This window comes from Lagenorhynchus albirostris, chromosome 2 (genome assembly GCF_949774975.1).
Source record: "Lagenorhynchus albirostris chromosome 2, mLagAlb1.1, whole genome shotgun sequence".
Classification (NCBI taxonomy): Eukaryota; Metazoa; Chordata; class Mammalia; order Artiodactyla; family Delphinidae; genus Lagenorhynchus; species Lagenorhynchus albirostris.
In genome coordinates, this window is record NC_083096.1 from 89,515,237 (window position 1) to 89,528,886 (window position 13,650).

A 13,650-nucleotide genomic window follows, 5' to 3' on the forward strand; every position below is an offset into this window, starting at 1 on the left:
CCCTTGTGAAAGTCTCCATCCATCCACAGTGTCCCCTGTGCTCCCCTACCCATGTGGCCCCCGTTCTGCCGAACACACCACGTGACTGTCACATCCCACCCCCAGAGCGGTGCAGGGATTCAGCCCCAAAGGAAGCCAGGCTTTGCAGAGATGTAGTATTTATTGAGAACCGTCTGCTTAAAAACCTCACCTATGTGTGTGCATGTGTGTGTGCATGCGTGCAGGTGCATGTGTGTATGTGCGTGTGTTTGGGGACAGTGAGACTCTTGGTCAGAGGTGCAATCAGATGGCCTTGGCCAGCCCCACGCGGTTGTTGGCCCTGTCAAAGACGCTGTAATACTCCCGGATGAAGACATCCCCCAGGATCCACTGCTGGGAATTATTTTCACCCTGGAAGCCACTGGTGCAGAAGCCCTGGTCCTGGGAAAGGGAAGGCTGACATGAAGCTGGTCCCAACCCCAGTTGCTGTGCCTCTCCGGACCCCACCCCCAATCACTCTCTCATCTATTATTTCCTCTCACCCTTGGAATCACCTTCTGAGCTAAGCAAACAAGTATCAGATTCATCTACTCAACAGATGAAAACATTGACATTCAGAAATGAAGTGTCAGATCCAAGATCACCGGGTGGGTCCCCTCCCCGTTCCCCCTCACTGGCCCTCCCCACGCCCCCGTCCTCCTGCTCTTAGCACCTACGGCCCTGGTGACCAGCCAGAACAGGCCTGGGGACCCAAGACCGTGGCAGTTCGGGGTGCTCAGGATTAGGTCAAAGCTGAAGCCAGCAGGGCAGTAGGGATGAGGGTTGGGTCCCCACAAAGCCCAGGTTATCAAGAAAAATCCCAGACAAAGCCCTAGGCCCCAGGGCTTAGAAGCTAGCGCAGTGGATGGAGGTTCCTATGGGTGGCTGTGGTCCCAGCCCACCCTCCCTCAGGCCTCTGGGCTCGGTCCCTCCTGTCTGCATCATTTCTCCCAAGATGAGGCTGCCGCAGCCACAAATGAGGCCCAAGGACCACAGACCCCACTCAGAAAGGCCAGGTGGTCTAAATGCACGTCCTGCTCTCTCCATCTAGCCCATGCCACTTATCACCAATGTGCTGAGTTGCCAGGAGGCAGGAGGGGAGCTGGGTGAGCCCAGGCTTCCTCTCCGGAGACTCATACCTGGTTGGTGTAGGCGGAGGGGGTCAGTGGGTACATTCTGCTGTTGATCTCAAAGACCACCGTAGGCATGCTGCTCAGGCTGCCGCAGTCGATGTCAAACTAAAGACCAGAGGGAGGTCCTCTTAGAAGGGCCGTGGGTGTGATCTGACTGCCAGTAGCAGAGAAAGTCCCAGGTGGGTCCTTTGCCTCTGCACGGCAGCCGAGAAGTGGGGAGGGACCTGCTACTCAGAGGACCCCCAGGGAGGTCTTTAGACCTCAGAGGAGTCACACCGATGGGGACCAGCCCGGGGACAGACACCAGCTCGAGACAAGGAGTTGTTTGCCTCGACATTTCCCCTCCAAGCCCAGCCAGAGCTCCCAAGGACACTGAGAGCACTTAGCTGTCAGGGAGGAAGAGGGGAGACCCATGGGTGGAGGGGGACAAGAGGGCGCAGCAGAGCTCAGTGAGTCGGGGATGTAGGACCCTCCCTGCGGACAGGAAGTCAGATTGCAGCCACTGCACGAGACGTGGGACCTCCAACAGCAAGTGAGCCAAAGCTAGAAAAGCGAGGCCATCTTGAATGCCTCCCGAGAAATCCCAACCCCTGCGGGAATCCCAAGCCCCTCACCATTTCCCTTTGTCATTTCTTCCATGTGCAAAGGGGTTCCCTCTTCAGGGGGGTCTGGGGAGGTGGGGATAAGGGTCTGGCCTCACCTCACCATACTGGTTCTGTGTGGCTCCGATGGCCATCTGGATGTTAAGGATGTCACTGCTGGGCCCGACCAGCATGGAGGTGCCCGTGTCCAGGATGGCCTGACAGCCACCATCACAGGCCACCACCACACCGCCGATGGTGACACTGCAGAGGGGAAATAGGATGGCCTCGCAGCGCATCCGGCATCCACCCCTCCCTCCCTGGGTCCCTCCTAGCCTCCCCTGCCAGGATCCTTGGCAGGAAGGAAGTCCAGCCACCCCAGATCCTTTTCTTTGGGCTCCTTCCTGGAGCCCCCATAACTTCCTGAACTGAGAGAAAAGACCCGAAACCATTTTCTCCCAACTCAGTGACTCAGCGGAGGCCACCTGACCTTCTATGGGACAGAAACTTCAGTGAAACAACAAAGTCACAGGCATTAAGCGATGGAATGAGTACCACACTGGTTGCCCAAAGATCTGGTTTCAAGCTTTCTCCTGCCATTTATTTGCTGCAAATTCCCCAGTCTTCTTACACTCAGGCTTCTTATCAACAAAATGGGTACATTAACCACCCCGTTCTTGATTTCCTCAAGGGATGGTCGTGAGGTTCAAAGTCGATGTTAGTAAATTACAAAATAAGGATCATCACAGCACCACCCCCACAGGGCTCTAGTGAGGACTAAACCAGGCAGTCATATTCTCACCCAGCACAACACCTGGCAGGTAGTGGTGCGGGATAAGCACAGCTAGTCTTATTAATAAAGTGTAAGTGAACGTTCAGCATTCTCACTGACAAAGATACTTGACCTTGGAGCATCTGATTCACACATTAAAGTGATGGTCTTACGAGCTACCGGGCTAACACCCAGACCCTCACATCCCCACACCTGGAGACAGCCTCTGGCGGGGCCACAGCTGCCGCTCACCCACCTGTCCACGGTGAACTGCCAGTACTTCTGCAAGGTCACAGGCACCCAGTGCAGGGATCCTGTGTAGTAGGACGGGTCAATGGCCCCCAGTGTGAGCATGCTCTCCTGGCCATTCCTGAAACCAAGGAAAGTCATGATGTGGGACTCCGACACCCTGGCTCTGTGAGGAGGTAGCCCAGCCCCACGCAGGGTTAGATGTGATTCAGACCCTGCCGCACTGTCCTCCCTGCCCCCAACACCCACCCCCACCCCAAAGGCTTCAGATGAGCTCTCTCACCTTCCCGGTACTCCAGGCTTTTCTTTGATATCAGCTGCAGCATCCTTTCTCTCTGAACTCTGCAGCACCCACCCAGGCTGAGGCAGCACTAGAGCCCAGAGCATGGGCATTACCGTGGGAGGGGAGGTCAGGAAGTAGGAGGTCACGTGCCTGTCAGGCTCTGCTCAGGCCACTGTGTCCCTGCCCCCCACCACTCAAGGCTTTCGGCCCCCAGCCCTTTGGCCTCGAGTAGGAGAACGGATTTTCAATGAGGTCCCACATGCTCTGCATGAAAACTGCCACCCCAGGGCTTCCCTGGTGGTGCAGTGGTTGAGAATCTGCCTGCTAACGCAGGGGACACGGGTTCGAGCCCTGATCTGGGAGGATCCCACATGCCGCGGAACAACTGGGCCCGTGAGCCACAACTACTGAGCCTGCACGTCTGGAGCCTGTGCTCCGCAGCAAGAGAGGCCACGATAGTGAGAGGCCCGTGCACCACGATGAAGAGTGGCGCCCGCTTGCCACAACTAGAGAAAGCCCTCGCACAGAAACGAAGACCCAACACAGCCAAAATTAATTAATTAATTAATTAACTCCTACCCCCAACATCTTCTTAAAAAAAAAAAAAAACTGACACCCCAGCCCAAACCCTCTCTGCTCCTCCTGGGACTGTCTCATGGCCAGGAAACACCGGCACACTGTGGGTTACCTGCTTCTCACTCTGCAGCTCTTGTTCCTTGGCCTCATCAAGCTCTGTCCCACCTCCGGGCTCTGACACATGCCGCCCCACTGCTTAAAATGTGCTATCCCTTTGCCTCACCTGCATATCACCCACTCAGGCCTCAGCGAAGCTTCCCCTGGGCACTCTCCACACACATATCTTGTCAGACTGGGCTGCCTGTTACTATTAAGCCTTCAGTACATGCAGATCTCCCCTGCAGGGAGTGCTCTTATCACAACTGTCATCATAATTGTATACGTAATTACGATGTGTGTGTTGTCCGTTTCCCCTGCTAAAAAGTTGACTCCCAGTTTGTCCTGTTTGCTGATGTATCCCCGTCTCCTGGCACAGCCCCTGCACACAGTAAGGACCCATAAATATCTACTGAGTAAATGAATGAATGACTGCACCTAACTTCCCCCTGCCTGGGTTACCCAGCTCCTTCTCCTGGGTGTGGTTCCCTTCTGCCAGTCCTGCCACCCACCCCTCTGTCTAGCAGACTTGCCCCATCAGGCGGGTAGAGTGGGGAACACTGGACTGGGAGTCAGGAGCCCTGGGCCCCAGACATGGGTCGTCCACCAGTTTGAGGGTGACCATCCCAACCAAGCCTCAGTTCCCTGCATATTGAAAAGAGAAGGTTGGACTCCTTTAGAGCCTGCTCTAAACATCTGCGAGTCTCAGTGACATCAATAAATGATTACTGAGGCCTGCCGCTTTGGAAGAAAAGAGATTAAAAGCCCGTATGCAGAGATGGATTCAGGCTTCCTTTTTTTTATTTATTTATTATTTTTTTTTGCAGTACGCGGGTCTCTCACTGTTATGGCCTCTCCCATTGCAGAGCACAGGCTCCGGACGCGCAGCCTCAGCGGTCATGGCTCACGGGCCCAGCCGCTCCGCAGCATGTGGGATCTTCCCAGACTGGGGCACGAACCTGCGTCCCCTGCATCGGCAGGTGGACTCTCAACCACTGCGCCACCAGGGAAGCCCCAGTCTCCCTTTTTTAAATGCCAGAAATGAAAGTCAAATGCTGGCCCAGTGGACTCTGGCTGCATCAGTGACCATGCTGGGGACCTTTAGGCAGGAGGTTGGATGTTTCTGGAAGCAAGGAGAGGTTTGCTTGGATGCTGGTGACTACCCTTGTGTTGCAGCGTCCCCAAGGGGTGGACACTCCTCAGCCGACAGCCCCTGCCAGGATGTGGAAGTCCAGCCCACGCCGGGTGCAGCTCTTACCTGTCCATGTAAACCGAGAACAGGTCTTGGGCCACCAGGTGCCTGTTCATCATGTTGTCAAACACGGGGACCGAGTACTCAGAGGCAAGGGAGGGGTAGGCCAGCCCCAGGATCCCATCGAACTCGGAGTAGGTGAAGACGTCACCAGGTTCCTGGGTGCTCAGGCCCACAGTCTGCTGGGTGTCCACAATGTCGGAGACCTGCAAGAAAGGCAGAGTGACCTCCACCAGGGGGCCCTGCAGGCAGAGGACCCAGAAAGGTCGAGGGTCAGGCTCTGCCAGCCCGCCCTCCCTCTTTTAGGCAGCGTAGTTATGTGAGCTTAAGAGAGAAAAGCCTCCTTTCCCAGCTCTGTGCTGTGGTTTTGAGGGAACTGGTCTGATGAGGCAGGGGACTGGGTGGCAGGGGAAGAGAGAGCATGGCTGGGGGTATGGACAGCAGTGCTCATGGTGCAGGGGTTGGGGGTGAGCCCAAAGAAGGGCACAAAACAAGGGACGTGCCAAGGGCCTCTGCCAGCCTGAAGCCCTACCATCAGCTGCTGCACCAGGGCATCTCCCAGGGAAGAGCCGTGGGAGCAGCATGATGGACAGAAAGAACACGCACGCAGTTTGCATCGAAAAAGATCCCGCTGGGGCTTCCCTGGTGGCGCAGTGGTTGAGAGTCCGCCTGCCGATGCAGGGGACGCAGGTTCGTGCCCCGGTCCGGGAAGATCCCACGTGCCGCAGAGTGGCTGGGCCCGTGAGCCATGGCCGCTGAGCCTGCGCGTCCGGAGCCTGTGCTCCGCAACGGGAGAGGCCACAGCAGTGAGAGGCCCGCGTACCGCAAAAAAAAAAAAGAAGAGTAAAAGATCCCGCTGTGCATCCTTGCTCTGTCGTGTGCTGTGTGACGTTGGACCAGTACCTCTCTGAGCCTCAACCTCCGCATCTGTTACAGGGAATAATAACACCTGCATCTCAAGGCAGTGCTTAGACTAAAGAATATGAACGCTGAACATTTATCGCGCACTTACTAAATGTATGATCAGTGAACCTTTATCGGCACTCTGCAAAGAAGTGCTAACCCCAAAGTGTCCTATCAACCTGCCTGCTTCCCTGGAAGGCTGACGCGTCCACTAGCCTATTCTGAGCTCCCACAGCGGCCCACCAGGCCTCCTGCTTCTACTCTGTCCCCTTATAACCCATCCTCCTCACAGGTAGCCAAAGCGAAATGGAGAGTGGACATCCTCGTGTCACCCCTTGCTCCACAGGCTCCTGAAGGTATTCAGGATGAAACCTGTGTCCTAGAGTCCCCTCGTGCTCTGGTCCCTTAGCTCACCCTGCTCCACCCACACTGATCTTTCTCTTCCTTGGGTGCCCCACTCATTCTCACTTCATGTGAGACTTCTGTGGGTGGCAGGGGGGAAGGAGGTCCTGACCCCTGAGCCTCTCTCTCCCACCCCCTGCCCAAGGTGGGTGAGCAAAGACAGCAAGGTGCACCACGGCTCAGGCCCACAGCAAGGGCCAGCTCTTCCGTGAAGATGCAGGATTTCCCCCCAGAACGCAAAATAGCAGAAAATAGCAAAACCTCGGCAGGGGAATCGGCCTTCCAGACGTCTGTCTGCGGGGCCACCTCAGCCAGTGGCTCTGGTGCTGACTCCTGCAGAGGCCTGAGCTGGGAGGGCAACTCCTCAGCTGAGGAGAGGGCTGTCAGCAGAGAAGGGCTGTGTCCTTTTGGGTTTGAAGTAGAAAAGACTTCAGCCAGACTCCGGGAAGAACTAAAGGAAGATCAAGGGGAAGAGCACCAAGGGATGCTGCTTGAGTTTTCATCTTAGATGGTGGATGAGGACGAAAAGAAAGATGTTAACGTGTATTGGGCACTTACTATGTGCTGGCCACTGTATTAAGTACTTCAGAAGCCAAAAAGAAACAAGAGCAAGGGGAGCCCTTGCCCAGAGGGCACGGATGCTCTCTGACATGAAAGAAGATGCTGCTCTGTGACTGATCAAGAATGAGGTCAAACCCAGAGAGTCGGAGACGTGGGTCTGACACTCAGCTCCCATTGTCCCCCAGCTGTGCGACTTCAGGCAAGTTATCAGCTCATCTGAGCCTCGGGTCCCTCATCTGAACAATGGGGGTGAGAATACCTTCCTCAAAGGGCTGTTGAAAGAACTAAATTTAAAATGAGATCACACAGGTGACGCTGAAGAGCTCAGAACTGGCGAAGACTCAGGATTCAGGACTCACTATGGCCAGGTCAAGTGAGAAAAGGGTTAGGAGGATGGAAACCGGACCCAGAGAAGCGCGTCGGGTGGGGCTCTGGGGACTGACATGGGAAGGAAACGGGGAAGGGAGGGAGGGACACCCCACAGCTGCTGCTGGCTAAAATCCCTCTCAGAGTCCTCCCCCACAGCGCCACCAACAGGGCCAGGACCCAAAGGGCCTCTTGGCACCAGCTGTGGCACAGCCCAGAGCCCGGGGTTCTGGGTGGGAGAGTGGCTGGTGCGAGGGGAAGGCGAGGGCTGACTGGCCCCAAGCCCCACTCACAGTGACGGTGTCGTAGCCCAGGAAGCCCTGCATGCTGCCCGTGCCATACTGGATGGACAGGGGCTTGCCCAGGTTCTGGAAGGTGGACGACATGCTTGGGTCGAAGCGCTGGTGATTTTCTGGAACACAGACTCAGGGTTAGTGGGGCTTGTAGCATCTTCTCACCGCTCGACACTGCCAGTGGGAGCTGAATCTTCACCAGGTCTTGTAAGGATATCGTCTAAATACTAACGATTCTCTCTACTGAAAATAAGCAAGAAAATTATTCCTTGCTGCTCAACCCAGCTCTCTGACGCCAAGTGCTACCTTCGTAGCTCCCAAACAAAAAAAAAAGGAAGAAGAAAACCATCCCTGTGGTTTCCCGGAACCGGCTTCTACCAGCTTCGTAATTTCCCGCAACTCTTTTTGCTTCACTAAACATTGGTTTCCTCACCTGGTAAGTGGGGACAAAAAGAGCACCAACCTCCCAGGATTGTGGGAGAAATAAACTATTTACATATATTAAATGTTTACTCAGGGGCTTCCCTGGTGGAGCCGTGGTTAGGAGTCCGCCTGCCAGTTCAGGGGACATGGGTTCGCACCCTGGTCCAGGAAGATCCCACATGCCTCTGAGCAACTAGGCCTACATGCCACAGCTACTGAAGCCCATGCAACTAGAGCCCGTGCTCCGCAACAAGAGAAGCCACCGCCATGAGAAGCCCACACACCACAACTAGAGAAAGCCCGCTCACAGCAACGAAGACCCAAAACACTCAGCCAAAAAACAACAACAACAAAAAAGTTTACTCAGCACCTCTCACTTCATTCTCCCAGGACCCACTGGCATGTTGTAGACCCATTTTACAGAAAGAAAAACTGAGGACCCGCGAGGGTAAGGAGTCTGCCTTGGCTCCTAATAGAGCCAAAAAATAAGGCAAAAAGTCCCCTCATTTCTCGCTGGTGCTTTATCCATCAGCCTGTGATTTGCACACCTTCCCAGTCTCTGGCCATTTGGAAGGGTTGAGCGAGGCTGGGCATGTCCAAGCAAGCTCTCCTTCCCCTTATGTTTACCCCCAGCCACCCTGACCGTGGCTGGTAGAGCAGAGGCGTGGGCAGGGCAGGGGGTGGGGGTCACTCACGGCAGGCGTCGCTCTTGCAGTAGACAGAGGGCACCCAGAGGTCGGAGGAGCCAGTGTCAAACACCACAGTGAACTCCTGGGGCGGGGTCCCAATGTAGATCTTCCCAAAGTACTGACTCTGAGGACAGACAGCACTGGGTGAGGGTTGACGCTCGGCACGGAGCCTGTTCAGCTCTGTAGGCCCCGTGCTTTCTGCCCACAGACCTAGGGAAGAAACGGAAGGAGGATCCCTGGGGGGTTCTTCATCCCCAGTCCCCACGCTGAGCTCCGACCCCAGCCATGTGTGTCTTGCCCCTCCCGCAAGCCCTACATCCACTGCTGGAATCAGCCCACAAAGTATACACTGGACCAAAAGGTAAGTCCTGTCTGGTAGGGAGCCTGGGCCACCCTGCCAGGGGCAGGGACATAGTGATGGGGCACCAGCTAGGTACAGACCCCAGACCCAAGCTGTCCTGGCCGCCCCTCCTTTCTCTCTCTCCTCACGGGTCAGTACTGGGGCCGGGGCGGGGATGGGGACGACCTAGATAAGGAAACGAGGGCACAGAAGAGAAAAACAGCAGGTTGTTTACTGCCAAGAGTGACAGATGAGAGAGACAGTCTCCAAAAAGGAAGAGGGCACAGGGGGCACTCCTGCTATGTCCCAGGCAGCTGCCCCCTCCGTGCCAAGCCCAGCCCAAGACATGGGTTCCCTGGGCCCAGAAATGCAGGCATGAGGTTGGATCTGGGAGCAGACCACGTACCCCCGAGGGATGCTGTCCACAGGAAGGTCGTCTGAGGTGCAGGGATTGGTTTTACAGGGCCTGCTGGCCCCTGGGAGATACTGAGGGGTGGGAGACGGCCCCACATCCCCCGGGGTGCCATGACTCCTGAAAGAAGGAAAGAGGCAGGGGGCAGCCAACACACTGTGTGGGAATCATCACGGGAAGGCAGGCAGAGCCACTCACATCCAGGTAGCTGGTCAGGGGCTCACTGGCCACCTCCCCGAAGCTGGAGTACTTGCTGCTGACGGCAGACTGGTGTTTCTGCAGGAAGTCCTCCAGGAGCCCATGCTCTTTTAGTGCCTTTCTCAGGGGTTTGCCTTTGTGCAGAGGGATCCTGAGGAAAGGGGAAGAATTAGTGGTGAGGTGGGCATCTCCACAGGGCTGCCCAGCCTCAGAGAAGTGCCCAGAGGCTCTGGGCTCCATAAGCCAGCCCCCCAGTCTTGTACCATAACCCGAAGTGAAAATCGCATTCTACGACAGTTCACAAATCCACACCAGCCCTTACAAAATGCAATGCACTCTGACATTTCCTACTCCTTTCTCTTTTTTAATGCTGGTGGAGACTCAATCGATGTATTTTATAACCCGCTAATGTTTTGCAACTCCAAGGTTTGAAAGACACTAAGCGTATTCTCATTCAGTCTCCAGTTCTTACTGTAGACCTACTATGTGCCGGGCACCGTATGGGGCACAGGGGACACAATGGGGAAAAGGGTACAGTCTTACCCTCCAGAAGCATACTGTCTGGAGAGAAAAATGGTGTCCCTCACACTCTGGAAAACGCTATGACAATGCTCCTACCCTTTGCCAAGCCCTGTTCTCTGCTCTCTGGGCAGCCTAACGTGGGTGGAAATTCTTCAAAGGGTTTCAGCACACTGTGTGGTCCCCACGGAACTTGGTTAGAATTTAGATGTTGGGTGATGGAGGCAGATCAGCAGGAAGAGAATCAAGAAGGAAGACGGCAGAAGCTGGGTCAAGACCTGGTCTCCCCAAAGCCCGCAGAGCTCCAGCTTCTTCTCTGCGAAATGCATTCTCTCTTCCTTTCCAGCCGTCTCGGGGCCCTGCTGTGGACCAGCTGAGTGGCTTAACCTCTCCGGCTCTTAGTTTCCTCTCCTGCGGATTGAAGGACTGGAGCGTGATGGTTCCCAATGCCCCTCCCAGCTCTAAGAATCACATGGTCCTCCTCCGTGGGCCTATTTTAAGGACAACTGGAGACTACAGGTGTGAAAGTGCTCTGAGAGTAATAAAATGGCAGCAGCTTTAAGACCCATAAAGAAAACGGGTTTTCTCATGTTGTTCATGTCCCAAATGGATCCCACGTGGAACAACATCGTATGTGAGTTATAGTCTCTCGTCTGGCGCCTTCCCACCCCCAGCCCTCAGGTGTGACATCAGCGGGGACCTGACCTATAAATGAAAGGTTCTCGAGACATTTCTCAGCCTTTGTCTCTGATGATAGAAAAGAACTTCAGCCCAAAAGGAAGGAGGCTGGACTGAGCTCCTGGGAGCAAGCCCACAGCTGCCCTTTCCCATGTCCAAGCCCCCAGTGCTTTCTGCTTTCTCCAGCTCCGGTTCTCACTGGCTACAAGATCCACTGGCTGAGTGCCTGGCGACTCCCACACTAGTAACTGCAACTCTGCTGAGCTGTCCCATCACAACACAAGACCCAGAGAGCCTCCCTCAGGGCAAGCGAACATCAAAGGCAGTCCACCGCCCCACTATGGCGGCCCTGAACACAGGCTCCAGCCACCGTGAAACTTCCACCCACTCCTGCCTCCAGGCCTGTGCTGAGGCCGCCAGATGCCTGACACTTGGAAGAACTCCACTTTCAGGACCACCACAAGCAGCCCCCACTGGTCAAAGACACTGGACCTCTTTTTAGGGATCCTGCTTCCCAGGGATGGATTCAGGTTTCCCTGGGTTCGGACCTTGACAGGGATCGAACCTGGGAACCAGAGGTAGTGTGACGGTCTTTGGCAAGAGTCTGGGACCAAGACTGGGACCACCTGGGACCAAGTCCCGGCTCCTCCATTTTTAATCATGTGGCCTTGGGCAGCTCACAGACCCTCCCTGAACAACAGTTTCCTCATCTGTAAAATGCAAATAATATATCTACCTAATCCCTGAGGCTTAGTATAGGTAAAGACCTAGTTAAGTGTCTGGCAGCTAGTAGCAAGCAACTCCGTAAGTATCAGTTATTATTTTGGGAGGAGAACCTGGGAACTTCACCCACAAAGGATTTGGACAAAATAACGAGAACTTTATTTTGTTTAACAGATGCGCACGTAGCTCTTACAATGTGCCAGGCACTGTTCAGAGCATTTGACAAATACTAACTCATATACCCCTCCTGATAACCCCATAAGATGGATACTTCTGTCATCCTAATTTCACAAATTTATGTTAAGTGGTGTTAGAGAGTTACGTTAGTGATGGAGCTGGGGATCAAATCGCAGGCAGTTTAACTCCAGAAGCCATGCCCTTAATCCCCCAGGCAGCCCATCTGACCCCCTGTTCTCGTTCATCACGCCCTGAAGAGAGTAACGGAATGCCTTAGAGGGAAAGGCCCAAAACACGAAGGCAAGACTGACCGGGAGCGACTATCTTGGGAAACTGCAGCATTTCCTTGAGGACTCCTGGGGGAACAATGGCTGGAAGACCGTTTAGAGACCCACACAGAGCCGATGCGTGCGATGCCCATCCCCTCCCCTGGGGCCTGACACCCACCTGGTGATCCCAGTGCCCTGGGAGAGAGCGAGGACTGAAAGTAGCACCACGAGACACCTCATCCTGGACCTGGGTCTGGCCACCACTCTAGCCAGTGCCCACTCCCAACAGCCTTTATAGAGAATGCGGGGTTCCCTCTGGCTGGGAGCCCAGGCTGCAGAGATAGCCCCTAAATTCAGGCCACTCCACAAACACATTAAGATAGCACCCAGACTACACAACACCTGCTCTGATAAGGGCCACTCCGGGGACTTCAAAGCTGAAGGGTACACATGCCTGATCTTCAGGCCAGGAAATGTCACTCACACCTTTCTGATCTGATTTCCCCTTTCAAACAGGACTTCTTGGGCTAACACAGGTGGAGCCACTGCCAGAGTCCTATCTCATGTCCCACCTTATGGTCTGTAAAGAGGCCTGTTCCCAGTGAGCCCCTTCCTGCCCTAGCTGCCTCCTGTCCCTGGGCCTGACTTCACGGGAGCTCCAGCCGGCCCTATCCTGGAGTCTCCCTGCCCAGTCCTCTCAGGTCAGGTTTCCAGGGTCCACTCAGTCTACTCCCCAAGTGGCATCTGAGGCCGAGAGTGCCTGTTCAGCCTGTCATCTCCATCTAGGAGAGACACAGATCCAAGATTCCAGCTCCCCCAGGGTGTGGCCCTTTGTTTCATATTGGAAGGGCATTGGGAAGGGGAGGGAGCAGACACCAGATCCCATGAACAGTTGGGAGGTCTGAGGAGGGTAAACGGGGAGGGCAAGCATGTACCGCACATGGAGGGGAAGGAGGAAGCTATGACGTGATGGTCAGGTTTGGGGAACAGGTTAAGCGCATCTAAGCCACACACAGAGGACCCAGAAGAGCTTCTTGGAGGCACACATGCAGGGGCTTGTGATGAGGAGAGGGTCCCAGGGTCCAGGCCAGATTGGCCAGATATGCTCTCAGGCCTGTAGCCTGGGAGAGAATTAGGGCAAAAAGGAAAACAAAGACTTATCCACCAAAGTGGAAGTCACATCCCAGGAGTGAGGGGAGGCTATGAACTGGAAGCTCAGGCTCAAGTTAGAATAAGGCAGGGGCTTTGGGACCACAGGTGTGAGGGAGACTAGAGTGCCAGCCATTCACACCCTGTAGGACAGATGTCTGCAAAGTGAGGGAGGCCTGGTGGTATGGAAGAGGGAAGCATGGGCCTGGAACAGAGAGGGCAGGTTGGGCAGCTGAAGAGGTGAGTATGTGGTGGGCCTGTGGTGGGCCCCGGACATGGGCAGGGGGTGGTCTGGGAGGGGCAGATCCAGAAGCTCCTGTATTTGACTTGTAAGGGCCTCAGGAGGCCAGTCGACAGGGAATCTGAGTGTTTTATGACAGGCCTGAGGAGGACAGGCAGACCCCACCCTGGCCATGGCAATGCCCACCCTCATATCCTTTCCCAGTAGCCCAGGATGCTGCTGCTTCTCAGGCCCCAGGAAGCAGCCATGGGCACATCCAGCTTTCCAAAAGCACCCTCACAACATCATCAAGGCACCCTCTCTTTCCAAAACCAGGGAAGCGGAGAGAAAAAAACGCCACCTGATGA

At 55.1% G+C, this 13,650-nt stretch overlaps 1 protein-coding gene across 1 annotated transcript; it reads right to left on the minus strand.

Annotated features, from left to right (window-relative positions):
• Window positions 1–282: 282 nt before the first annotated feature.
• Window positions 283–12,153, minus strand: LOC132516033 (chymosin). The gene is made up of 9 exons (XM_060142418.1): window positions 12,092–12,153; window positions 9,548–9,698; window positions 8,604–8,721; window positions 7,486–7,604; window positions 4,967–5,166; window positions 2,761–2,874; window positions 1,852–1,996; window positions 1,158–1,256; window positions 283–420 (listed from the first exon to the last, which is right to left on the minus strand). The coding sequence occupies exons 1-9, from the start codon at window positions 12,151–12,153 to the stop codon at window positions 283–285; spliced, it is 1,146 nt and encodes a 381-aa protein (XP_059998401.1).
• Window positions 12,154–13,650: the final 1,497 nt, after the last annotated feature.